At 40.8% G+C, this 24,805-nt stretch overlaps 3 protein-coding genes across 17 annotated transcripts in view; 2 read left to right on the top strand and 1 right to left on the bottom strand.

Moving 5' to 3' along the window:
- The window catches only part of TMC3 (transmembrane channel like 3), a 40,935-nt gene extending 29,129 nt beyond the window's left edge, over positions 1–11,806 (top strand). For all 4 annotated transcript variants that reach the window (XM_085515423.1, XM_085515424.1, XM_015872989.3 and 1 more), the window contains 15 exons: positions 1,314–1,461; positions 1,957–2,000; positions 2,157–2,304; positions 3,081–3,190; positions 3,323–3,401; positions 3,850–4,056; positions 5,169–5,297; positions 5,973–6,040; positions 6,255–6,383; positions 7,425–7,535; positions 7,870–7,995; positions 9,293–9,371; positions 9,552–9,594; positions 10,201–10,498; positions 10,662–11,806. In XM_085515423.1, coding sequence (XP_085371549.1) covers positions 1,314–1,461; positions 1,957–2,000; positions 2,157–2,304; positions 3,081–3,190; positions 3,323–3,401; positions 3,850–4,056; positions 5,169–5,297; positions 5,973–6,040; positions 6,255–6,383; positions 7,425–7,535; positions 7,870–7,995; positions 9,293–9,371; positions 9,552–9,594; positions 10,201–10,498; positions 10,662–11,523 — 2,581 coding nt within the window. In that variant the 3' untranslated portion in view covers positions 11,524–11,806. The remainder of the gene's footprint in view (positions 1–1,313; positions 1,462–1,956; positions 2,001–2,156; positions 2,305–3,080; positions 3,191–3,322; positions 3,402–3,849; positions 4,057–5,168; positions 5,298–5,972; positions 6,041–6,254; positions 6,384–7,424; positions 7,536–7,869; positions 7,996–9,292; positions 9,372–9,551; positions 9,595–10,200; positions 10,499–10,661) is intronic.
- On the top strand, positions 11,752–16,344 carry STARD5 (StAR related lipid transfer domain containing 5). Of its 2 annotated transcripts, XM_015872990.3 has the most exons (6): positions 12,731–12,838; positions 12,922–12,971; positions 13,054–13,186; positions 13,787–13,904; positions 14,322–14,415; positions 14,949–16,344. In XM_015872990.3, the coding sequence occupies exons 1-6, from the start codon at positions 12,749–12,751 to the stop codon at positions 15,094–15,096; spliced, it is 633 nt and encodes a 210-aa protein (XP_015728476.1). In that variant the 5' UTR covers positions 12,731–12,748; the 3' UTR covers positions 15,097–16,344. The 2 variants fall into 2 exon arrangements, with proteins under 2 accessions (XP_085371553.1, XP_015728476.1); XM_085515427.1 differs by lacking the exon at positions 13,054–13,186 and having other exon boundaries at positions 11,752–12,838.
- Positions 16,345–17,189: 845 nt separating this feature from the next.
- The window catches only part of IL16 (interleukin 16), a 40,694-nt gene continuing 33,078 nt past the window's right edge, over positions 17,190–24,805 (bottom strand). For 7 of the 11 annotated variants that reach the window (XM_085515414.1, XM_032446825.2, XM_085515418.1 and 4 more), the window contains 7 exons: positions 23,781–23,916; positions 21,787–22,882; positions 20,606–20,789; positions 20,035–20,136; positions 19,400–19,652; positions 18,389–18,514; positions 17,190–18,131 (listed from right to left, as the gene is read on the bottom strand). In XM_085515414.1, coding sequence (XP_085371540.1) covers positions 17,938–18,131; positions 18,389–18,514; positions 19,400–19,652; positions 20,035–20,136; positions 20,606–20,789; positions 21,787–22,882; positions 23,781–23,916 — 2,091 coding nt within the window. In that variant the 3' untranslated portion in view covers positions 17,190–17,937. Of the gene's footprint in view, positions 18,132–18,388; positions 18,515–19,399; positions 19,653–20,034; positions 20,137–20,605; positions 20,790–21,786; positions 22,883–23,780; positions 23,917–24,805 lie in introns of those variants that run through there. The other 4 variants (XM_085515416.1, XM_015872987.3, XM_085515419.1 and 1 more) reach the window with 3 other exon arrangements.

The raw sequence follows: 24,805 nt of genomic DNA, 5'->3' as shown, positions 1-24,805 counted from the left end.
GTCTGGCTGATATTTATCTCGGTTCTCCCTCCAGTTTCCCACTCCATAAAAGGAGAGCAGCAGAGATTTGTGTGGCTTTTATGTTTGTATAGTGTGAGGTAGTAGTTTCTTCTGCTTTTTTTCTAGTATAAATATTGTTCTGACAGAAACTTAGATTTTAAGTACATATAGATAGATAGATAGATAGATAGATAGATAGATAGATAGATAGATAGATAGATAGATAGATAGATATAATGCTTTTAGGCATGACTATTCTCACCTACTGAAATACTAATACGAAAATTGTGTCATGGGTGCAATAGCCTTTGCTTCATTTCAGCTGATAGGTAACATCCCATTTGCATTAAGCTTAATTCCTGTGCTCTTTGAATATTAGGAGGTAGGAGAGAGCAAGACTGCAAGAGATGTCCATAAAATTGAGGAATGTGAAGTGTCTAGAGGGGGTGAGGTCGTGCTGTCCTCTTGGTTGGTTCACTTTCCCTTCCCTTCTGGATGCCTGTTTGGCATAGTACAGTCTAGGGCAATTTTTAGTGTTGTCTGTAACAGCTCCGTTTCAAAACCAATCCTTTTCCATTTATTTTTATTCTACCTTCTAGTCTGATCTGAGGGTCACTGGTGTTCTTGATGCTGATTTACACATCTGCAGTTTCAGGATATGATTAGCTTTTCTCTTTCTGATTTAGCTCACCGACTTCTTGCCTGCTTGATTATTGTTCCCCATATAACATTGTCCATTTGGCTGCCCTTCCTTTCATAAGCTATTAATCTTCATTTCATTTCTTAGACTTTGCAACATTCTGCCCTTTTGCCTGAGCCAAGTAGGTGGTTTTTTTTCCTTTTTCCCAGGGTCTGTAAAACATCACTGGTTTTGTATTTAACAATAACATAATTTTTGAGGATGAAAATAAACAGAAAACGAAACACGCCTTTTGCATGATCACTAGTTTTTCCAGATCAGCTCCTACTCACAGTAATAGTGATTTTGTGTTGTAGTCTCTTCTAGCTGTACCCTATCTGGTGATCTTAAAAAGGTTTAAGTTCACAGTTGTAGTGAGACATACTTGCTTTATTTGGCAGGTATAAAAAATGCAATCAGTGTCTCTTCTGCACAAGAGCAAACATCAGGTTCATTCTCAGAACCTCACCCCACTTTATTTTCCTCCTAGAATTGCCAGCAATTACACTGAGTGCCACAAACTTTTTGTGCATATAGAAATAAACTGAAAACTATGAACCATATCAATGATTTGAGATACGTCTTCACACATTAGCTTCAATTTTTTTTCCTTCTTTTATTATTCTATTCGCAGAATGGCGAAGAACTCAAGAATGAGTTTAGCAAGTGCTTCTGATGAAAACTACACTTTCTGTTGGAGGCTGTTCTGTGCCTGGGATTATTTAATAGGAAACCCTGAGGCTGCAGAGAGCAAAGCGGCTGCCATAGTTAACAGCATTCGGGTAATAAACCCCCCCTACAGATTATTTTTGTAGTTATTTGGAATTTAAGTACACCTTTCCTCTCATTTCTTTGTGCTCCTTATTGTTTCCTGGTATTCACCCATGGATGCATTTGCCTGGAGGAGGATATCGCACCTCCATGTGGTACTGCAGTCACATTGCACTTGCTGACGCTGCCACTCCGTTTCGTATGTCTCTTCTGTTTCTATGTGGCCGTTGTGTTCTGTTTATTGCTACCATATGTGTGACGAGAAGCTAGAAAAATAGAAACAAATTTGCTCGTGATGCAATTTCATTGAACAGTAGAATAAAAGTTATGTTAACAATGTAAAAATAGGGATGTATTTCGTCTCTCTGTAATAAATGATCCAGGGGGTACCTGACAGCTGCATCAATATTGAAAAGGTTTTTATTAATATACTCGATGCCTTCTATGAAAGATGAGTATTGATTTTGACAGAGTTCTATTTAATATATATATGTTTTTCTTTCAAGGAAGCTATACTGGAAGAGCAGGAAAAGAAGAAAAGCAAAAACCTGTATGTATGTAAGACTGGAGGCACTTTCCAAAGCACTGCTTCAATGCAGGCAGCAGGGCTACTGTGACTGTTTCATGCCTATAGAAGCCATGTTAGAAAATGCCCTGGTGTATCAAGGCAGCCTGCTATATTGGCTGGGTGATTTTTGTTTTTCAGGGCAGTGACAATCAGCTTAAGGATTATTGCAAACATCCTCGTGCTTCTCTCACTCACTGGAAGTATTTACATCATTTACTTTGTCGTGGATCGATCCCAAAAGTTAGAAAGCAAGAAGAGGGAATTGACTCTGTGGGAAAAAAATGAGGTACGCTGTATTTGTCACTGCTGTGTTAGAAGCAGGGTTGTTGTGTCAGGGCTCTATGTAGTGATGGTGTGCACTGAGGTGTAAAGTGCAAGCGATGAGCCAGGAGAAATGAGCAGCGGGAGTGCTGAGATGTGCTTACCTGGAGCACTGCATGCCTGCTCCTTATGTCTGCATCAAGGTGTCAGCAGAGCTGGCATGGGCAATGAGGTGCTGCAAGTCCTCATTTCACTGAGACCGCAGTTCTAGCTGGCTCTTATTTCATGAAGACTAAGTTTGAATTATCTCTCATGCCCACGATTGAGCAGAGTGAACACTGAGCCAAAGAGCTATGGAGAGCTGTTAGAAAGGAATCAGCTGTGACAATGGCTATTGATGTCAGCTGAAGAATACTGCATGTTCTGTGGATATTTTTGTTCAGAGGAAGGAGTGGATACTGAGAATAGGAAGTAAATGGGTGCAGAGAATGACTCATCCATTTCAGAGGAAAATGTTTTCTTTCTATTTCCAACATGATGAATTTTGATATTAATAAGCTAATAACTTGAAAGGTAGAATATAATTATTTACAGCGAAGATTCCTGAGTGATATTTCAGGTCTTCAAATTTGGATCCCAACTGCAATTATTGCTAATGTCAGTGATAATTTTTCAAAGTATATTCTCCAAGCAAAGCACTCACAAAAACATTTGCATAAGCAATGCTTCACTCAGCAGTCAAGGCACCATAGGATATCAGCATGCAAAGCTACAACATCACTGTGCCTTTCTGTTCTGTAGGTGAGCGTAGTTGTGTCACTGATTACCATGATTGCACCCTCTGCTTTTGAACTCGTGGCAGCTCTGGAGATGTACCATCCGAGGACCACACTTCGCTTTCAGCTTGCAAGGTATGCAGTGTAGAAAGAATATGAAGAATGAGGGAGGAAGAAGAAAGTTCTGATCGTGATTTATTTCCACCAGACAGGAGAATATATCACAAGTCCATGGGATGTTGATAACTTTTGTATTATTGTTTTCAGAGTTCTTGTTCTCTATCTGGGAAATCTCTACAGTTTGATCATTGCTCTCCTGGATAAAGTGAACAGTATGAGTGTCACTGTAAGTTTAATGTTTGCTAATGTGCAAAGCGAGTTGACTTTGTAATGTTCACTTACAAATACTTGCAGTCTTTTGGGTAACTGGGTCCATTTGATTACTGACTTGTAGTAAAATAAATAATATATTTATGTGCATTCCTCAACTACTTAAGTGTCAGCATTTTAGGTAGTTGGAGGTATTGGACCTATGGTCAGCTTATATCAATGTCCTAAAAAATTTCCACCTGCATCTTTACTTTGGCAGCTACTTGAAAGTCACCTAATTGCTGCTTGAAAACACTTAAAGTGTTTTCAGGTGTACCTATGCCTTGTTAAGGCATGAGGCTTTTGCATGCATGCAGGTATAATTCCAGGGTGAGCAATATTAAAGGTCTTGTTTGATCATCAGGAGCCAATAAAGAGAAAAAGAACAGCTGAAAATGCAGCTTTCAAGACCTTTCTTTTTTCAGGTTGACAGCAATTCAAGTAATTCTGCCCCCTCTTTTGCAACTGGAACTCCTCCTAAAGAAGACAATTTATCTGCAACTATTTCTGATGTGCAAATGAATAGCAACAAATCTCACACTCATAGCTTGCCAACCCCTGATTCGCTGGTTAACAACACAGCTTCCTCTAACACTGCCCAGAATCAGTGCTGGGAGACCTACGTTGGTCAAGTATGTTGCTGTTATATTATTTAAGTTAAAACCATGTTACAGTGTGTTCAATTTTAGAGGTTTTCTGTAAATTCCAGTAATTTAGCTAAGGGCTGTATAGAAAGAGATTGCGCAAATTGATATGGCCACACGTAAGAGCTTTGTTTATTGTTCAGTATATACAATGTGCTTAGTGTTGTACAAGTGTCCTTAGCCAGCCTTCAGTCTGTCTTCAGCTCTGCACAGGCAGATCTATACTGATGCATGACGCAGATAGATTGCATTTTAATGGGATGCATAGTACAAAGGGTGTCATTTGATCCTGATGTACTTTGGTCACTGTCAGTGCTGTACTCGTCTGGTACCCAGGCCACTAAAGGAAAAATGATGCTAGCACACTTCTGGCTTGCTTAGCTACTTGATCCAGGGTGAGCAATATTAAAGGTCTTGTTTGATCATCAGGAGCCAAATTTCCTCCTAGGTTTATTAGGCTGGCTTCTATTCTGCCTGCTGCCATCCCTATTCCACAGGCATTGGGCATTAGTTTGAATTGTTCTTTTTTTTCTTCCTTTACAGAATGGGTTATATATAAAGTTATATATATATATATAAAGTTAATCTTTTCTACTTAATTGTATGTTTTCAAGGTTCAATTAATTGAGTAACTTCATTAATCTGTAAGCACTAACCAGATTTCTATTGTCATTGGGCTGTGGTTTTCTGTGAACAATAAGCATTTCTCCATCAGAAGCACTTATTAAGTGTGTATTTCAAGAGCCAGTACAACAAAGGATTGGGTGAATCAGAGTAAATAGCTTCATCTTGTCTAGATAAATTTTCAGTAGGCTCATTAGTAAGAAAGGTTCAAACCACCGTGCCCAGAGTTTTATTGCTGCAAACTGTAGAGGGCACACTGGAAGTCTGATGATGTTTGTTCTTTATGTTAGAGCAAAGACAAGTAAGGGAAAAGTCAAACAGGAAATGCTTATAAGAAACTACGTGTAAAATCATGCTTCATCAGGGTACTATGCATGATCCAAAATATGAAATGCAAGTACATATGCAAAAGAGCTGTGTGCAATGCAGTTTGTTTCCAGACTGACTCAGTATGTTGGAACAAATATGTATTACAGGAGATGCTAAAGCTGTCCATCATCGACATGATATTCACAGTCGCGAGCATCCTGCTAATTGATTTTTTCCGTGGACTGTGTGTCCGATATTTAAGTGATTGTTGGTGCTGGGACTTAGAAAGCAAGTTTGTAAGTATAAGCTTTTATTTTATGAAACTAAGATGCTAGAGATGGGTGGGCTCCTTCCCATAGTACCGGATGTTCTGAAAGCCTTTTGATAGGTACATAATTTCTACATAGCACAATCTGTAAAGGCACAACTCGCACTGAGTACAGGATAAATGCTGAGATTGGGTATTTTTCTCAGGCCTTCTCCCATGGCTGTGGTGCACAAACTTCTGTCTTTCCCAAAATGAGATCATAGAACAATCCCACAGAAGGTGATGAGTCATTTGTTGGCCTTTAGAAAACAGAGGGAATGGGTTGCATCCCACATCTTCCTTTCTGTAGCTCTAACAACTGTCCATAATAGACACAGTGATCCAAGAAGCAATAAGAAAAGGCATATAAGTCTTTAAGGAAATTACTGTAGTGTTTGGTTAGCAAGCAGCTGTAGGCATAAAAGGCTCAAGTCTGTTCCTTGTCCTTAAGTAAACAAAGTAAACTAGAGATGAATTAGTTTATCTAATCCCCTGATACTGAGTAGGTTTTACTGGGTTCTCACTGTCTGCCAGAAGGTGGTATTTGATCCAGACATTTCAGGCCATGTGCTGTCTGAAAATGGAGTCAGCCAAATGATTCTAATAAGTGATCCAGGAAATAAAATAAATAAGATGTATTTATCCTACACTCTGTTTCTTGTAGCCAGAATATGGTGAATTCAAAATTGCAGAGAATGTACTGCATTTGGTCTACAATCAAGGAATGATCTGGTATGTAATCCATAAGCAATCTGATTGATTATGAGGTATGACAATTCTCACTGAGATGTATTCGAGCAGAGTAATAGCAATGCATTTCCTTATACTTCACTGTAGTAAGAGACTGTTGGTAGCGACCTGTTTCTTACTTATTCTTTTCATACAACACTTTGCTGTTAAAATTGCTGCGGCAGCACTGAGCACTGACATGACATTGTTCTTCCAGGATGGGAGCCTTCTTTTCACCTTGTTTACCGGCATTCAATGTCCTCAAGCTGATTGGTCTCATGTACCTGAGGAGCTGGGCTGTGTTAACGTGTAACGTACCACATCAGCAGGTTTTCAGAGCCTCTCGGTTAGTCCAAATACGAATGTAAGATAAAGAATAAATGAAACGCAGTCAATGGAGATGTCTTCTGTATGCAGATAGAAAACAAAAGGAGATTTTAGTTCATAAGACTTACAATCAAAATGGAGATACATCAAAGGTCTGTGAAGAAAAAGAAAGTAGTTATCAAGAAATTGAAGAGTTTGGAGTTAAGCAGGGTAGTTAGATATACACAAAAGAGACTCAACTGGGATTGAATTGCTTGGGGCTGGTTTGGTATTGTATGGAAAACTTCAGATATTCCCTCCAAAAAGGCAGGGTGTGAGTTTCAATAGGCAGTATCTGGGGCAGAAGGACTCATCTGCAACCCTGGCATTTCACAAAGGAAATCAAGCAATAGCATCAAAAGTAATTTTATTGTGAAAGTTTGGGGGTAAATATAAATGAAACTAAATAATATGTCACAGAATATACCCAGACCAGGAAACGAGGCCTGACACAGATGATTTATTTATACAGAAATCTGATTAAGTGCAATAAGCTCTGTGTGTAAATCAGTGCAAGTCCTATAGCTTGATGTTTCTCTTTATGAAAACTACTAAGTATCCTGTTTTATGTGCCGCACAACACGGTAGAACTTCCCCTGTTTGTGGTATCAGGATGAGTATCAGAATTGTTTTTCTGAACTCAAATAATGTAGGGCATTTTCACATCTTAAGAATCAATTCTTTTTTTCCTTTTGTGTTCTGAAGTTGAATCAAATTCTGCTTCTTTTTTCCTATTTTCCCCAACAAACCTGGACAGTCAGGTGAGTTTTTATAGAACAGAGCTATAAACGGTTCTCTGGCTGTAGCAGTGCTATCTGGAAAGCAGTACAAATATAATTTTGACCATTAAGGGTCTGTTTAAAGTGGATCTGTTCAGACTTTTTAATCAGAACAGAATGATTTTGATCTTTCAGAAACGTAGGTCTTGAACTTGTTAGGTAGATGAAGACTTGCGTCTTTCATGTTGCTTCTGTTTTTCTCTCTGATTAGGGTAATCTGAAACATTTATGCCTTCTTGCAGATCCAATAATTTCTACTTGGCCATGTTGCTGTTTATGTTGTTTTTATGCATGTTACCAACAATTTTTGCTATTGCTCGATACAAGCCATCTCTAAACTGTGGGCCCTTCAGGTAAGTTATAAAGGACTAATGAAAATTCCAACTGTTTTATTTCACTCTCAGTAAATTAATCAGGTTTAATAACACCCAGATTATCAATAAATAGTAGTTTTTGTATGGGGGCAATGCTTTCATGCTGTCATTATTTTCCAGTTTAAGAATTAATTAGTTGAATATGTCATCATCCTAAGTGAGCCTGTGTGTTTTGCTTTATATACATGGCTCCACTTGTTCACATTTAAATGATGCAATGTGCCATGCATTCAGTTGCAGCACTGCTTAAAACATGCACATAGCAAGGATTTCTTACAATTTAATTTTAATTTATTTGTTCTTTCCCCTGCAGTGGACAAGAAAAAATATATGATATTGTTTCTGATACAATTCAAAATGATTTTCCTGTTTGGTTCAACTCAGTGATTACTTATATCAGCAGTCCTGTGGTGGTCCTCCCTGCACTCTTACTTTTATTGTAAGTACTTTGTTTCTCGTAGTGAATGAATGTCATCTCTGGACAGTCAAGTGTTAATACTAAGGAACAAGCAGTACATCACCGTAACTTTATTAAACATATATGAAGAAAAAACCCAGCCTTTGCTGAATGTATGCTATAAGCATCAGATGGGAATGAGAAGATGTTAAAAATACTGTCACCCTATTTTCAAAAGGCTGCTTCTTCTGGGACACTGTGTCAAAGGAAGTTCATTCTATTGTGTCAAGGCCTACAGTTCTCTAGGCTCCAGGAAGTCTTAAGATCCCTATTCCCTCTCAAGAGTGCCTCAGAAGTTAATTTTCCATTTCCTCGGGGTGATTAGTTCAGCTTAGACTGAACTCTGTTCACAGGCTTATCACTGAAAGAAGCTACCCAGTCACGCTGATTCCTGACAAGATAAATCAATTACGAAGGTCTGCTCTTAAGTGTTAATGTAATAGAGCTTCCTGCAGACCATCCAGTGGAAGTCCCTTCTTACGCCAGTCTCTAAATAATCGTTCACAGCTGGGAATTAATATTTACTTTGAGCTGTTGGAAATTCACTTTGTTTCTGTGAAGTATCATTTGCTTTGCAGGTACCTTTCTATCATTTTTTCCCCATAAACAAATGAGCGCAGTTTGTCCCACCATCTTGGTTTTCAGATAAATTGAAAAGACCCAAAGCGTTATTTACTATTTGTAGCTTTTTCCTTTAAGGTCGTATTTATGAATTCAAGCAAGTCTATTGACTGCTTCAAATTGATGACTAAGTATCTACGTATACGTTTATGCTATCTAGTCCAGCTATAAGTTTGCTTCATTTGAAAGCCATTGTCAGGCCAGATCTGATGTCAGCTGTGCCAGTGTTATTATAACAAGGCTAGCCAATAAAATAACAGTGGAATGAGCTTGCAACTCAGCTGTAGTTCATTAACCTTGGGGCTGGTGGGGGGGTGGGTGAAGGAAAAATAAAAGAAGAAAGCATCTATCAAAATCTCCATTTTGAGTGTGTCCAGAAATGAACCAGAATAAGTTAGAAATGTACACAGGGCTACATGCACAATAAAAACACTTGTAAAAAGCACAGGCGCAATTTGACCTGCAGTTAAATCTGCTTTCAGTATCACTTATTCGTTACGCTTCCATATATGATTGCCTGAAAGAAAGGTATGATCCATGATCACAGTACAAAGGAAATGCTGGAACTCAAGGACTGACTCTTCACCGTTTTGATGACTCAAAGAGAAAACAGTCAAGAATATTTAATGTGACTCATAATCACCTCTTTCACTTCTAGCATGCTGATCTATTACCTACAAAGTATTGCAAGATCGCTGAAATTCACCAACAATCAGCTGAGAATGAAGATCCAAGCAGTAAGTACAGCTCAAAGTACTTTCACGTACAAATTGGTGGACTTTCGGGAAAGTGTTAGTGTAATTAATGTCACGTTCAGTATTTCACAATGTAAATCCAACCTCTTTGTCGTCTGTATGCAGTATTGGATTTACTTTCTAATCCTTAATAATCTTCTCACTCTCCTGAATGTGTTTTAGGAAAGAACTGAAGATAAGAAAAAGGTGGTTCAGATGGCAGTAGGTAAGTTGTTGAGCTTAGGAAATTCCACTATTAATAAGGGATTTGAACATGAAGGTATTTTGATTTCTCATACACATAGGGAGTTTCAACTGTATTAAAACAAACAAACAAAAAACAACCAAAAACCTGTTTCCTGTGTAGTCATGATTTTTAGATGGTTTTGGGGTCAGCTTGACTTAATCTTGGCAGCACTGAAAGCCAAGGCATGTAAGTTACACCTACAGCCTGCTGAGATCTCTGTGCTGGGTATTTTCTTGCTTTTACCATTCATAGGACAGAACCTAGCAGGCATTCCTGATGATTAAATCATGTCAGATTTTACTCGAAATTCAGAGGGTAGTAAGCAGAAGAGGGGAGAGGGAATGGCCTCTTTTCTTTGACCTCTTTACATTTAACCTCTCATCTGCAATGAAGAGATTTCATACTTAATCATCTACTGTGCCTTGAGGGGATTTGTGTCTACACCTTTTACCTCTTCCATTTTAGCAATGAGAAACCACATTAGTATTAGATTCTCTGACCTGTGGGTAAATTTGAACCAGTGCATTTACACAACTTCTAAATTTAGAGCCCTGGAGATTTCCTGTGATAAATTCTGTTTTCTAGCCAGATTCCAGAGTCTGGATGGGAGTGACAAAAGATCAGACCAAGACGGTGGTCTTATTAGCCAGGAGTCTTCTGTTCGGGCCTCAACCCCACGGAAGAATGGCAGTGTCCTGAACTTTGAATCTCCTGTGAGCAAAGGCACCAGAATACAAACCATCTCCCAGTCTGTGCCCCACACCATGCCCTCGACTGATGTAGCAAGACCTGTCAACACAACTCCCACATCTTCAGCTTCTTTAGTGCCAGCTCCCTCAGTATCAAGCGTACAGAAACCAAGAAACGACCATAGCACAAACAGGCAAGGCTGGTTTGGTTTTGTACAACAGCTTGGGGAAGTTTTTACAAGCAGAGTCATTTGTGGGTACTATTCAGAATGCTGGTAACAATCTGAATATCTTCTGTTTTAATTATGTTGGTAAGCATATCTCCCAATATTACCTTCCTTTTTTTTTCCCCTAAAGGTACCCAGGTGTTGTGCATGGGAGTGCAAGTGAGCTCTGTAAAACAAAGCCCTACACACCAGTGACTTTCAAGAAGCGTATTGAAGACGTTCACTCTGAGCCCCTCTTTAGAAAAAGCATTCGGCAGGTAAATCCAGATGCTTTTGGAGCAGGGGCTCCTGTTTTTGTGGGACGCAGACCACATGCTACCAGGTATTTTGTTGTTAATGAAAATGAACCCCGCAAAAAATCAGCCCGTGCTACATCCAGACTCCAAAGGCAATTCCGAATAGAAGAGCCAGAAGATATTGTTGAGTTGTATCCGTGCAATGTCAGAAGATACGTGGTTCAAACACCACAACGCGTGTATTCTCCTCATCCCAGTGAGGATGAGGAAGACGAAGAGGAACTTGGGAGACGCTATATGAAAAGATCCCATCGTCCTCGGTCACTGTCTGACCTTCGCCCAGCACCACGATTTTACATAGGGGAGCGTGCGGATGGCCATGTGCTTATGAACAAAGATGTAGCCAAAGGGCATTACAAATCTTGGGATGATGATTTTGAGCTAGACCTGGACAGGCCTCCATATGCCTACAAGAAAGTGCACTTGAAAAATGTTGAAGTTGATCAGCACTATCTTGAGCCACATGTGAAACCTAAAACGAAGCATGTGCTGGAGCAGTCTCTAACAGAATCTGATTCCGTTTCCATTGAATCGAGCAGTGATCCACAGAACAGCAGCAATGACCAATACATCCAGGTCATTCACAGCAAGGAAAAGTACCTGAAACCTGGGACAAAACTCCCCAAAAAGAAACCAAAAAACAGTACTGAACTGAACATGTCTGAGCCTAATGAGCTGGTATGCTCAAATGTCTGAGATAGTGCCCCAACCTTTTTGTGTTTAGAACGTGTGTTCATGCAGTCATTGTACTTGCTGTTTGAAGTCTATTAGAATAACTACCGCAGTCAGCCATTCAAGGTGGGAAAAGCATAGTTAGTCCTGTGTTTTACTGTTAACTGTACCCTGCTTTGATATCATTCCCATTTATTACATGTTATGCTGTTTAAAAATGAAACAACAACAACAACAAAAAACCTGTTGGAAAATCAAAAGCAATGTATTTGGGGCACTTAAATTAAACCTGTATACAAGTATGTCAGACAAGGCTCTTTTTGATGCGGCTGCAGAGAGATGCTCCCACTGAAGCCATGCAGAAGGTAACCACTATCCTACAAGGATCCTACTTTTCCCTGCAGTATAGAATCAAATTGAGTTGGAAGGGACCCTTCAAGGCCATCTGGTCCAACTTCCCTGTACTGAACAGGGACACCTACAGCCGATCAGGTGCTCAGAGCTCCATCCACCCTGACCTGCAGTGTCTGTAGGGATGGGGCACCCACCACCTCTCCGAGCAACCTGTGCCAGTGCTTCACTGCCCTGGTTGTAAAAAACCTACCTTACATCCAGTCTACATCTCCCCTCTTTTAGTTTAAAACCATTTTGCTTGTCCTATCACAACAGACCCTGCTAAAGAGTGTGTCCCCTTTTTCTTACAGCCCCTTTAGGTGCTGAGAGGCTGCTCTCAGGTCTCCCCAGAGCCTTCTCTCCTCCAGACTGCACAGCCCCAGCTCTCAGCCTGTCCTTTTATAGGCGTTTCATCCCTTGGGTCTTTTTTATGGCCCTCCTCTGGATGTGCTCTGACAGGTTCGCATCACTCCAGTACTGAGGACTCCACATCTGGATGCAGTACTCCAGGTGAGGTCTCACAGTGCAGAAAGGAAGGGCAAATCCTCTCCCACGCTGCTTTGGATTCAGCCCAGGACACGCTTGGCTTTTTGGGCTGCGAGGGCACATTGCCGACTCGTGCCCAGCTGCCATGCACCAGTACCGCCAAGCCTTTTTCGGCAGGGCTATACTCCCATCCTTTCTATCCCAGGTCGCCTTCTCTACGGAGGCTGAATGTCCATACATTTAACCCTCCGCCACGCTGGGATGCCACCACCCTCAGGTGAGGGGGAGGTGCTGCCATCGGCCAACGGGGGCGGTGCGGTGCGGACGTCTCATAGGCGGTGTACGAGCTGCTGCTCCGCCCTGCCCGGCCATGGACTACGCGGGGCTCGCCGAGTCGGCGGCCGACAAGATGGGGATGTACCGGCGGGATGCGGACGGCTGGCGGAGCTGCCGCCGCACGGTGAGAGCCGGGGGGTTGCGGGGCGACCGGGGCCGTGCTGCGGGTAGACCGGCGGGGCGGCTGACGGCTCTCCCTGCCCGCAGAACGAGGTCGAGGTGTCCTGGAGGCCGTCCGCCGAGTTCGCCGGCAACGTGTAAGTGAGCTTAGCGGAAGGAACCGGGGTTGGGGCGAGACGGGAGCGGCAGCGCGTTCGGTTTCGTTTTGCCCTACCCCAGGTACCGCGCCGAGGGCATCGTGTCCGCCCGTCCGCAGCAGGTGTGGGAGTGCATCAAGCCGGTGGCCGGAGGGCTCAGGACCAAGTGGGACCAGAACGTGAAAGATTTCGAGGTGGTGGAGACCGTCAGCGATGTGAGTGCAGAGCGGACGCTGAGCGTGGGTTTGGGGACTCGGCGTTCCTGTTTGTGCCGCTTATGAAACAGCCGACGTCACGAGCGGGGAATGGGCTGGAAGAGCTGCGCTGCCGGAGCCGCCCGCTGTGCTGGGATGGGGAATCGGTGCCTCTCCGTACAGCTGTTGTCTTAGAGGACCCCATCCAACCTGGCGGTGGGCACCTCCAGGAATGGGGTACCCACAGCTCTGGGCAGCCCGGCCATCACTGCTCTCTGAGTAAACAATTTCCTCCTAACAACTAACCTAAATTTCCCCTCTTTTAGTTGTTTGGTAGCATTAAAGTTTCTGCAGTGCAGAATCTGGGTATCGAGTTGCCTTCTTAAGCAGTGTGTTACAGAGAAGATATATACATGAAACTCCTGGAAAAAGCAAAGTGTTTTAATTGTTTGTTGAGCACATGTGTGCCAGATTTGCTTTTCAGCATCTTTTGTGGCATCTTTCCTTAAGCAACTTGGGATCAGTGTAACATGGGTGTGTTTTCCTTCATTAAATTGTGTTTTGTCAGTGTACCTTGCTACCTATTGCCTGTGTTGATGTAAAGTCCTTTGTAATTTCTAGGCTGTCTCTGTATGCAGAACCACAACCCCTTCGGCTTTCATGAAGATTATTTCACCAAGAGAATTTGTGGATGTGATCTTAATGAGGCAATATGAGGATGGGACGATGCTATCTGCTGGTAAGATGCTTATGCTTGTGCTGTAACCTTGATTAAAAGATTTGTGGTCTCTTTGCATTGGTCTTAGGTACAAGTCATGTTCTTTTGTGGTTGCTTGATTGTTTGCTCCTCTGTTCAGCTGCCCAATTTTCCCCTGCTATTCAGGAGTGGTTTACCAGGGATTTTAATACTTGCTGGAGTGCTGCTTCTTAACAGTCATGTGGTCGTTGCCTCCGTCGTAGTTTCTTCTTTAATGGTTGTTTCTGTGCTTGTATGATACAGCCCAACAATAGGAGCATTATGCTGCTTATTCTTTTCAAATATGTTTTCTTAGAGTGAATGTGCTCCTCAGCTGCTGCTTTGAGTACAAAGGACTTCTAAGGACTCTTTCCCATCTCCTGTGAAAATGACATAATTCTTGACTGCTCTTTCTTATAGCTACCAACGTGGAACACCCACTGTGTCCCCCTCAAGCAAATTTTGTGAGAGGGTATAACTATCCCTGTGGCTGCTTCTGCATACCCCTTCCAGGGTAAGAAGAGATCTATCTGACCACTGTATTTGGAACCCTTCCTTATCCATTGTGCAGTGATTTGTGTGTGTGTGGCTGTATGTGATCTGTAGTTTCTTGGCAGTGATGTGTTTCTGTCTTCCTGTGACATTGTAGTCATTATGACTGAGTGCCTTTTCTGTTCTCTTTTATGCTGTTAGTCTCTCCTTGAGAGAAGTCTTGAATGTTACAGGAACAGTCCTCACGATTCCTGCTGACCTCTTAAATGGAGGTTCAGCAGAGCATAGGTTATGGTCTTGGTATTTGCTAAATGTGTATTGCTAAATGTTCATTACATTGTCATAATTCATAAGCAGAACCATGCACTCAATTAGGGCCTAGCTTAACTGTAATTTGACACATGCATTTATAGAAATATAGAATTAATGTCTGTTGTTTGTTAATAAAAATAACTCAGAAGTATCTATCATCACATAGCTCATATATGACAGTCATTGTAAAGTCCCTAATGCTTCCAAAGCTCTGCATATAAAATCACTTGAATTGTCTTTCAGGGAACCAGACCGGACTCAACTCCTCAGTTTCTTTCAGACCGATCTTGGTGGCTATCTTCCCCAGACAGTCGTGGATTCCTTCTTTCCAGCTAACATAGCTGGGTTTTACAGCAATCTGACCAAAGCTGTTAAGGCATTAAAAGCATGATGGGACCAATTGCTGACATCATCAGTTGAGGGTAGGAAATGAGCTGGCAGTTTGAGGGTAGCAATCATGGGAAGTAGGAAGTTGGCCTGTAACGCTTTTCTACTGGCAAAGATCCTCGGTAAACGTGAAATTGTTCAAAGTAATGCATACTTTTCTAATAGGATATCCTTCACTTCTATAATTAGAAGAATGTCATACCTGAGGCAAGAAGAATCCTGCAGGCAGCACTTCTGGCTGACTGGGAGATGAATATACTAGATCTGTTCTTCATCAGAGTTTATGATTATAGCATTGCTAAAATCCACTCTACCAGCATCAGTCAGGTGCAAGTGAGCTCTGTTTCATTGCAGAAGCTCTATAGACTCCCATGGAACAGTGTTCCTTAACAGACAAATAGGTGGCTCTTTTGGTGCCAGCCCTTGCAGAGCTGCTAAGATGTTTCAGAAAAGTTGGAATGAATTGGATTGTGTGTAGGATCCCACTTGTTTGTTCCCACAGATGTGGTAAAAATACGTCTTAAGTGTTGCTTTTCCTAAATCAAAGTCTAGCAACGCAAATCAATTCCTAGGTCTGCGGGTTGGCCTGTAGACACTTTTCTTTCTTCTCCTCTGTACCAGAACCAGTCATTTCCAAAATGTTAAACCAAACTGTGCTGATAGAGTGGCAATAAATTAAGAGGATTAAGCACTTTACTTGCCTTTTTTTTTTCACTGCACTTGAAATGGGTATTCCAAACACTTTCCAGTTTCTTGTTGTGAGAGGTCTTAACGGGTAAATAATCATTTTCGTAGCTCAGTCATGACTTGGCAGGCCATAAGGACATCTCTCTTTAATACTGCCTTACCTCACAGCACCATCTTGGGAAATCAGCTCCTGATCAAGTGTGTTGTGATGTGTGCAGCCTTCAAAAATAAGTACGGTGCTGGTTACCGCAGGAATGTCAGACATTGCTATGGGTTGCATAGAATTACAAAAGGGAAATTAATTACTGTGTTAGCCATTTACACGTGGGTTGTGATTTTAATGCTGTAACTTGGTTATTTAACAAAGTTATTATGCTTTGCTTTTCAGCCATGTGCTTGTTTTATGTTACTGTGGGGTGTAGGTTTGCATACAAAGTTCTCCACCGTCATTCTCACCCTGTGGAATAGAGTTTTTTAAAGGAAGTGGTTTTTAATTCCATCCGTTTTATGTACAAAGATGTAAAAACTTCTACGAGGGTGATGAAATAAATATTTTTCTGCTATATCTTGGTGTCTTTCCTGCTGCATCTTCCTGTTTTTCTTTCAAATTGTTCTCCTACCCCTGCACAGGGAACCTTGAAGCGCTGCTTGGACCTCCAGCATCTCTCAGAACTCAGTGCAGCAAGGCAGCAAGTAGCCTTTCCCTTTATTTTGCACTCTCCATTAAGTGGGGATATACTGTTTTGGTGAGGGCTCTCATTCTTGACTCCTTTGTCCGTGGTCGGTCCTTATTCCCTATTGCTGTTTTCTGTGCTTAAAGAAGGGCAACAAATTCAATGAGGAGAGATGTTGGCCCTGATGTTACAGAAGCTCATACATACTAAACATGCTACAGATTTTAGTCAGGCCTCAGGTTAAGTACCTGGGCAAGTCTTTGCAAGATTATGGTTAATTTAATTAGCAGAAAGTTCAGTGAGGGGAGCTCAAGTCACCACTTGCTGTTCCTGCAAGTAATCCTTTTGCAGATAGTGGGATTTTTTTATTAGTTCTTTATTATTTTTATTATATTTTTATACCACTCTGAACAACAAAGGTGGTGGTTGAGGTTTTTCATTAAAATAACTTCAGGCTTCTTTTTCTGAGTGCTCAGCATGTTCTATCCAGAAGCAATTAAGAGCACTTGACATTCATCCTTCTGCCATGCCAAATCAGAGATGCAAATGTCAAAGCAAAGATTATCCTGTAACATCTTGGAGTGCCTCCCAGTGAGATGTGCTGCTTCTGACAGTGTGTTTGCGCTTCTTTTGATCCTGACAGATAACAGGAAATAAAGGCAACAGAGAAAACATTGAAAGTGAGGTAAGATGAGCACCATTGGAAGAGGGGGGGAAAAAAGAGATCCAACTAACCTTGGTGGTTCTGTGTCAGTTTTTATATTGTTTTGGGTGAGGACGCCTTTGGCAAATAACACTGAGGTAATCTGATGTATTCTGTGCTCGTGGAATTCTATACAGCATATGGGAGAGTGGTACCAGAATACGGGCAGCAGCATTTGCAGCATAGTTTTGTGTCTGAATTACTGTTTCCAGAGTAAAAGTTTGAATTCAGAAGGTTGAATTTCTAAATAATGACACTTTTCCTTACAAAATGATACGAAGATATTTAAAAATAACATGCCCTCTTGTTTCTAGATGGCCTTGCTGTTCTGCTCTGGTCCTGTGAGATCTGTGATCAAAGGAAGGTTGGAAAACCTTCACTCTATTACCCTCAGCTTCCTGCCTCACCCTTGAAAAATACCATGAGATGCAAAACTAGTAAAGCAGAATTGAACACTTTGTTGCAGAACGTGCTCTCAGTCTGTAGAATGGCTTAAAATAAGAGTACTGTAGCGCTTTCACATCTTAGTACAACCAGTATATTATTTATAAAGTCATTTTTTGTTATCATTTGACACTGAAACAGTTTTCAGAAATAGTAATCATGTACGTTTTGTTCACATCTCCTTTCATCCCAAACAGCTTTCTCTAACAGGCAGTAGAATTGTATGTATCTTTCATATACAGTTTGAGTATCTCGCCGTAGTAGCCAGATGTCTGTAAGTGATAAACCACACCATCTCTTTTTGCTTGTAATATTGGCAGTAGTCTAATTACTCCTCTTACAAAGTTTCAGATGCCTTCTTGGTAACAGTGCTTGGATTCTTTCTTTTGATGATAGCTGTGATGGGCCCATCAGGCAATGCCTTGATTATATTCCATGCTTCAAAACGAGTGAGTCCTTGCAAGGCTGTAGTGTGCACTTGTAATAGCTCATCACCAGGCTGAACTGGGCTGCTTTGCTCCAATGAGGTCCCTGCAGGGGGAGGAAGAAAAAATAGTAAGAATTCTCTCTGTATGGGGGAGTTTTTAATTAATCTTTCACTCATTAGGGTTCATCATCATGTTTGGTATAAATCGCCTGTTCCAGGAGGCAAAAACTACTTGTATTGGATGGGATAATGCTGCATTTACAAAATATCCCTTTTTAACGAGTATAAATCAGCAGTCAGTTATGAACTATGCTACTCTATCAACAAAGAACCTGCCAGCTACATGCTGAAGTGTGTTTACCTTTAAATATCCTGTTGATGATGATGGGTTTATCTCCATGAATGGAGCCCTTTCCACCTTCCAGACTGAATCCCAAACCAGCAGCTGTTTTTTCTAGAGTTATAGTGTAGTTTGTGTCTTCGGTTGCTGGAAATAAATGCAAAGTTACAAGGTGGGCACAAAAATATCTGGAAAACTATAAGATCTGTTAAAAAAATAAATGAGCTTTAATTTGATTTCACATTAGTTTTGAAATTCTTATTCACCAGAAAGCTGCAACTTAATCTGCCCATGTAGTTGTGGATGTCGCCACCTGCTACATCAATCACCAGCACGTTGTTTAAACCAGTAACTCTTTCACAAAGGAAAATAGTCTTATAAAGTGAAAACTTCAAATTAGAAACCATCATATTAGAATTCAGAATCAATGACTATTTACTTTAACTGCAGTTAAGCCTGTTACTAGAATAACAGTATTTACATGTGTTCAGAAATTAATATGGAGGATCTCACAGTTGGTTGTTGGTTGGTTTTCTGGTTTGGTCTGATTTTTTTCAGTGTTCATTTACTTTAGAAATCCATTAATTCTTTCCCAAGTTATCTTAAATATCTCTTTCAGGAATGTCTCACAAACCGTGTTGTCCCTGATTGCGATTCTCAGATTTACCCAGCCAGTGCTGAGCAGCTCCATGAGTACCCATGATTTCAGGTGATGATATTAGAATCACAGGATCATCAGGGTTAGAAAGACCAGTAAGATCATCAAGTCCAACCATCAGCCCGTGTCTGTGACCGCTCCAGACCATGTTGCTCAGCACAGTGTCTGCCCTATTCTTGAAAACCTCCTGAGATCATTATTCCACCACCTGCCTGGGCAGCCTGTTTCAATACCTCACCACTCTTTGTGAGAAGAAATGGTTCCTAATATCCAACCTGAACCTTCCTTGACTTAAAGCCATTACCTCTCATCCTGTCAAACGCTGATTAAACACTGAGCAGGTAGTGGCTGCAAGCTAATACTGCTGAACTTACCTGATTCTTGTGAGGCCTCGCTTGCAACTGAAGATGTGCTAGAGCCAATTGAAACGTTGTGACTTTTGTCTCCATCTTTTGCTTTTCTAGTGACAACAACTGCTTGTCTGGGTTGTCGAGCTTGTCGCATGATCACTGAGGCATCGTTGTGAGTCGCCCCTTTAAAAGACTTTCCATTAATGGAAAGTACTTCATCTCCTTTCTGAATAGTTCCTTCCTGAGATGCTAGTCCATTGGGAAACACCTTGTGAACCTTTTGAAAAGCCCCATTACCACACAGGCATGCAAGAAAAGAGGGGAAAAAAAAAAAAAAAAAAAAGGAAAGAAATTACTCAGTTATTAGTTTTCACTTGTGTATTTTCCATTCTTTGCCAGGTGGTTGCTTCCTGTTGTTGGCTTTAAGAACTGTTGTGTGGGAGGGTGGTACCCAAGGAAATGGGGTGCTCCTGCTAATAATTACCTGGAGAAGAAACCTCTGTGCATTCTCACAGCCAAGATTTTTCTGACCCTGTGTGAACAGCTGCCTACTTTAATTATGCCAAAAGCCAACCTTGGTAGTAGAAAACCAGCAAGTTATATGTATTTTTAGAGAGAGTAGTTGTTTCAGAGTATTTTTTGAGAAAGATGCTACTTACTGTTATCACTTTGTTTTCTAGATCTACACCCCCTGCCAGGCTGAATCCAAGCCCAGTGTTTTCTTCTTTATGCAGAATTGTAACGTGAATATCATCTAATTCCTAGGCAGAAAAATAAATTGTGTCAAGAACATCCTAATACATACATTGAGTTGACTGGAAAATCCATGCATTTTCTATTTGCCCACTGAGCACTTAGTAATGAGGATTTAAGCATAATGCTGAGACATCTTAAATGTTTTGTTTTGATCACATTTCCTTATCAATTACCTCTATTATGAAATGTTATGTCCAAAACTGTAACATTTCTGTAAAAGTGAGTCAATTAGATCTGACTATAATTTTAATCAAATTTAAGAGTATGATAGAGTAAGAAAATGCTTAATGATGTAAGTGCAGAAAAAGAGGAAAAAATAATCTGGCTTGCAGCTCATGGATATTAGTTCCACAGCTTAAACATTTCTTCCAAGTTTTATCTGTGATAACATGAAGTTGCAAAGCCGAACCAGGCATGTCCAATCCATGTACTAAAAATCACATCGAAAATCACACTGAATAAAGGCTCATTTACCTTTAAGGTTGCTTCATCTAGTGATTTGACTTCCTCTATGAGCTTTGCTAACTCTTCAGGGGAAAGAAGAGAGATGACAGACTGCCCTGACACACCGGATGCTTGAGGTGAGCCTTGTTCCTGTTTCTCTTCTTCTTTCTCGCTATCTGCTAAGCTCACAGTGTATTCTCTCAGCTCAGAGAGGCTGTCCCATTGTGAAAGGAATGAAAAAGAAACAATGAGTTATGAAAGGACATACAAAAGCACAGAGCAGACACTTCTGGAGCAGTCATCTTTAGATTCCCCCATGAGTTCCTCTCATAAGTGTTACGAATACATTCGTATATTGTATTAGCCTAGCAGAAGTAGGATCAGTCATATAGAATAATCATCTCTTGGCTCTAGGCTAACACGGATCGAAATAAACATTCTGTGGTTTTTGTTGCTGCTTTTGTTATTCAGTTTCTCATTTTCATGTGATTGTAATGATCTTCTCTGAGAATGCAAACAGTAGATTTTTGTTATTATTTCTTGTAATCTTTACAGTAGAGTTTTGAAAGAAGGCTTGTATGTGCTTTTGAAGTATTTTGCTAAGAGTACCTCTATTGATTTTTGTTGTTTCCCCCAATCTTTGACTAACTGAAAATGCATACAAAACATTATGGGAGGCAAGCTTAGTATTGTTGGTGCCTTTTGTCCTGGGGGATACCTGTGCCCTGCTCTGGCTACATCACCTTCATGTATTTGAGCCAGACCTGCTTCTTTTTAGACCTGATGTAATATTATTTCAGTGATATGCAGCAAAACCAAGGGCAAATGTGAGGAGCATCAGGATGTTTGCACAGTCTCATCACAATGACCAGCTACAGCTAGTTTAATTTTGGGAAGCCATAAGGTTTTCACATCTTCTGGAAGGAACATACTAAAATTCCTCTGTTTCCTCACTGGTACATGCAGTAATGATGTCTGTTTCACTTTCTGTTTCTACCACTGAGTCACTAGAAATGCTCATGAACAAGGTGGAAGCTTGAAATATGTCTGTGCTTATTAAAAAAACAAATTTACAAGCTGTGTGGGTCATCCTGCCAATCTCTATTTGTTTTTTACTATTGTGTGCTCCTGCCTGAGAATATTATCAGCTAATCAGCACACAAACTCACCAATACTGATCTGCAAATCTGATTTCAAATACAGTATCTTACTTTAGAGAAAATCCGGTGTCTGGGTGATGGTTCTCACTTGCAGGTGGGAGAGAAGACCCATCCTCTTCTGCAGAGGTCTGAGACAATGTGTCCAGAGCTTCCCATGCACTGTTTCCAGAAGGGATTGGAGACTGAGGAAGGCAAAGCAAAGACTTCATTAAAGCAGATGACACCTGGTTACTGATGGAATAGATTTTGCTATATTTTTCATCAAATGTCTTCATCATCTCACAAGACTGGGTGGCGGTAAGTGGAAAGCTTCGCGATCTCAGGTTGTGTACTTTTGCTACTGGTGCTACATGGGAAGTTGCAATGGCTTCTGCAGTGAGAAGGCCTGGAGGATTTTTGGTGTTGGCATCATTGCTTTTCTCCAAGTTGGCTGCAAGGATGTCCTTGGGACAGGAAAATCTATCTAGGCTCTTTGTACCCGTAACCGCAGATGACTTTGACTGTTGTTGGCTATTTTCAGAGCGCTGGTGAAAGGTTTGGCTGAAATGGTTTGGAGCCCCTTCTGACCATTTTGCAGAGGGAGAGTTTTCCTTCTGGACTGATGGTTTTGGGCTCAGCCTTCGGTGTACTTTTTCAGGTGACTGCGGAGCACTCAAAGATTCAAACGAGCTTATTCTCTGTTTGATTGATGATCCCCTGGAAGTCAGACGGGATAAACTGGATTGCAGTTCTTTGGTGGAAACACTCTGAAGGTCGGAAGGACTTTGATCTGCCTGTGGTTTGAGGTCTGAATTCACTTTCCTCAGTCCTTTCAGACTTTGGCGAAACCAGGCTGGCTTAGGTGCAACAGGAGGGCCCTTTTTCACAGCGTCACTTTCATCTGATTTTAATGCTTTGGAACTGACTATTTCTGATGCTGATTTCTGCAGAACTTCCTCTGAGCTGCTTCGATTTTCGTGTTCTTCATTTGTGTTGATGCCAGGTTGCAGTTCTAAGTGGCTGTTGTCTTCACTCATGGTGGGATTAAATAAGCTTTTTATGCAGTCAGAAATCTTAACCCAAGGATCTTCTGTTGTAGTATCAAGAGTATAATCTACCCGTGCTTGCCTCTTAAGGACAGGCCTCCGTATCGATGAAACTGGAGTTCCTGTATTAGAGAAACATTATTATCAAGCTGCCTCATACTTCTTCTTGTCATCCTTTACCTGTGTGTTGTTAGTACTTCATTAAATTTGAATTGCACTTGTCTCTGAGAAGTATGCAATAAGCATTTTGTTTCTAGAAAATTTAAGCCTTATTTAAATTCACAACTCTTGATCTACAAGTTCTGTTTCCTGATGCTGAAATTATCCTTAAAGGCCATATGGTCCAAATTCCCTGCACTGAACAGGGACACCTACAGCTGATCAGGTACACAGAGCCCCGTCCAGCCTGACCTTGGGTGTCTGCAGGGATGGGGGACCTACAGCCTCTCTGGGAAGCCTGTGCCAGTGAAAAAAATATATATTCTTCCTTATATCCAATCTAAATCTCCCCTCTTTTAGTCTGAAACCATTTTCCCTTGTCCTATCACTATCACTACAGACCCTAATAAAGAGTCAGTCCCCTTCTTTCTTACAGCTCCCCTGTAAATACTGAGAGGCAGCACTGAGGTCTCCACTAATACTGCTTCTTTCATTCTGTCAAGCACAAGAAGATAGTAATTTATTACCAGTGATATGTACCATTACGGTACTTGCCTTGAGGTTAAACATAACAATGTATTCTAGACATGCTGAAGTAAAACTTGAATGTTATTTTTTCGTTACAAGTAAGGATAGGCTTATCTATATTGAAAAAATACAGTAATAGTATTCTTGTCCATTTTCACATTTTACAACAAGCTGTATAGTTTAGTATGCTGCTTTTAATGTAGATCCTGTTTTGTCAAAGACTGCTGATCAATGGATTGAAATTTCTTCTCTTCACCTCAAAAATTACAACTATGAGCAAAGTCTGCATGTAAAGAATGCTACTTCTAGCTGCAAGAATCATATTAAACATACCTAAGTTGGGTTTTCTTTCTTGATCTCTGCCCGCTGGAACAGCAGTTATGTGTTCAGAAGCTGTAGGAGAAGTGGTGAAGACACTGTGAGTTACGTCTGTTTGCTGTCCCTCTAGCATTGGTTCTCTAACTTCCTGCTGAGCAAACAGGAAATAGAAGTGTGTCAGAATGTAATTATGAAAACCACGCTACATGACTCTGAAGAAAAATGCATTTTCACCTGTTTGCGATCTGGTAGAAGATATCTGAATAAGAATCAGGTTTTTACTTCTGCTTGAGATGTAATCCTTATGCAACGTAATTTTTTCTCTGTTTCAAGAAAGCCAGCATGGTATTTTATGGTACTCTTGCAAAAAGATTGAAAAAATGCAGCTGACATCTTTAAAATGTAGTTAGTGGCAATAACACCATAAACCAATTTCTTTGGATGAGCATCTTTTGCCCCAGGGACAAGCTGGATAAGCTAAATCATTACCTTCAGAACTCTCCTTTTATTGTCATTTTTTTTTTTTGGTTTGTTTTTCACTCGAAAAATAGAGTGAGAGGATTACCTTGTGGTTACAATGAATGCTACTCAACACCATAAGCAGATGTTCTTGAGTTACTTGATTCTATTGTAACCAGTGACACCAAGCTGCCACCCTATGGTGCTGGTAGAGCTGTCTGCTATGCTGTTAAACTACAGAATTACTAGTAGGAAGCAAAACCAATCAGGACTGCATACGTCCTGAAAAAAACAAACAAACAAAAAACAGTAATTGAAGAATTCCTTTAGGTTTCTGTAATGTGGTGGTGGTTGTTATGCAACTTACTTATTCCAGGAAAACCTTTCTCCACATTTACAGCAGCAGTGAAACCCTCTCTTCATGATCTAAAATGCATTTTGACAAGAAACCCTTTCTTCATGGGACTTAAAGAAATATTGCCCTGAGATATACAGATCCTCTTCCCAGAGGAAGTTTTCTTCATTAATAGAGAAGCTTTTGACTTTATTGATCTTAAGATTGATTATTTTTCTCCTCTACT

This window comes from Coturnix japonica, chromosome 14 (genome assembly GCF_054131305.1).
Source record: "Coturnix japonica strain WE chromosome 14, WE-NBRP24, whole genome shotgun sequence".
NCBI lineage: Eukaryota > Metazoa > Chordata > Aves > Galliformes > Phasianidae > Coturnix > Coturnix japonica.
This window is presented reverse-complemented; position numbering and strand designations above follow the sequence as displayed.

What these genes read in the sequence shown, in the direction of transcription:
- STARD5 (XM_085515427.1), top strand. Translation starts at nt 12,607, where the DNA reads ATGTCCATACATTTAACCCTCCGCCACGCTGGGATGCCACCACCCTCA. An exon ending in TGGGACGATGCTATCTGCTG is followed by an intron (nt 13,905 to 14,321) that starts GTAAGATGCTTA and finishes TCTTTCTTATAG; the next exon opens with CTACCAACGTGGAACACCCA. An exon ending in TTCTGCATACCCCTTCCAGG is followed by an intron (nt 14,416 to 14,948) that starts GTAAGAAGAGAT and finishes ATTGTCTTTCAG; the next exon opens with GGAACCAGACCGGACTCAAC.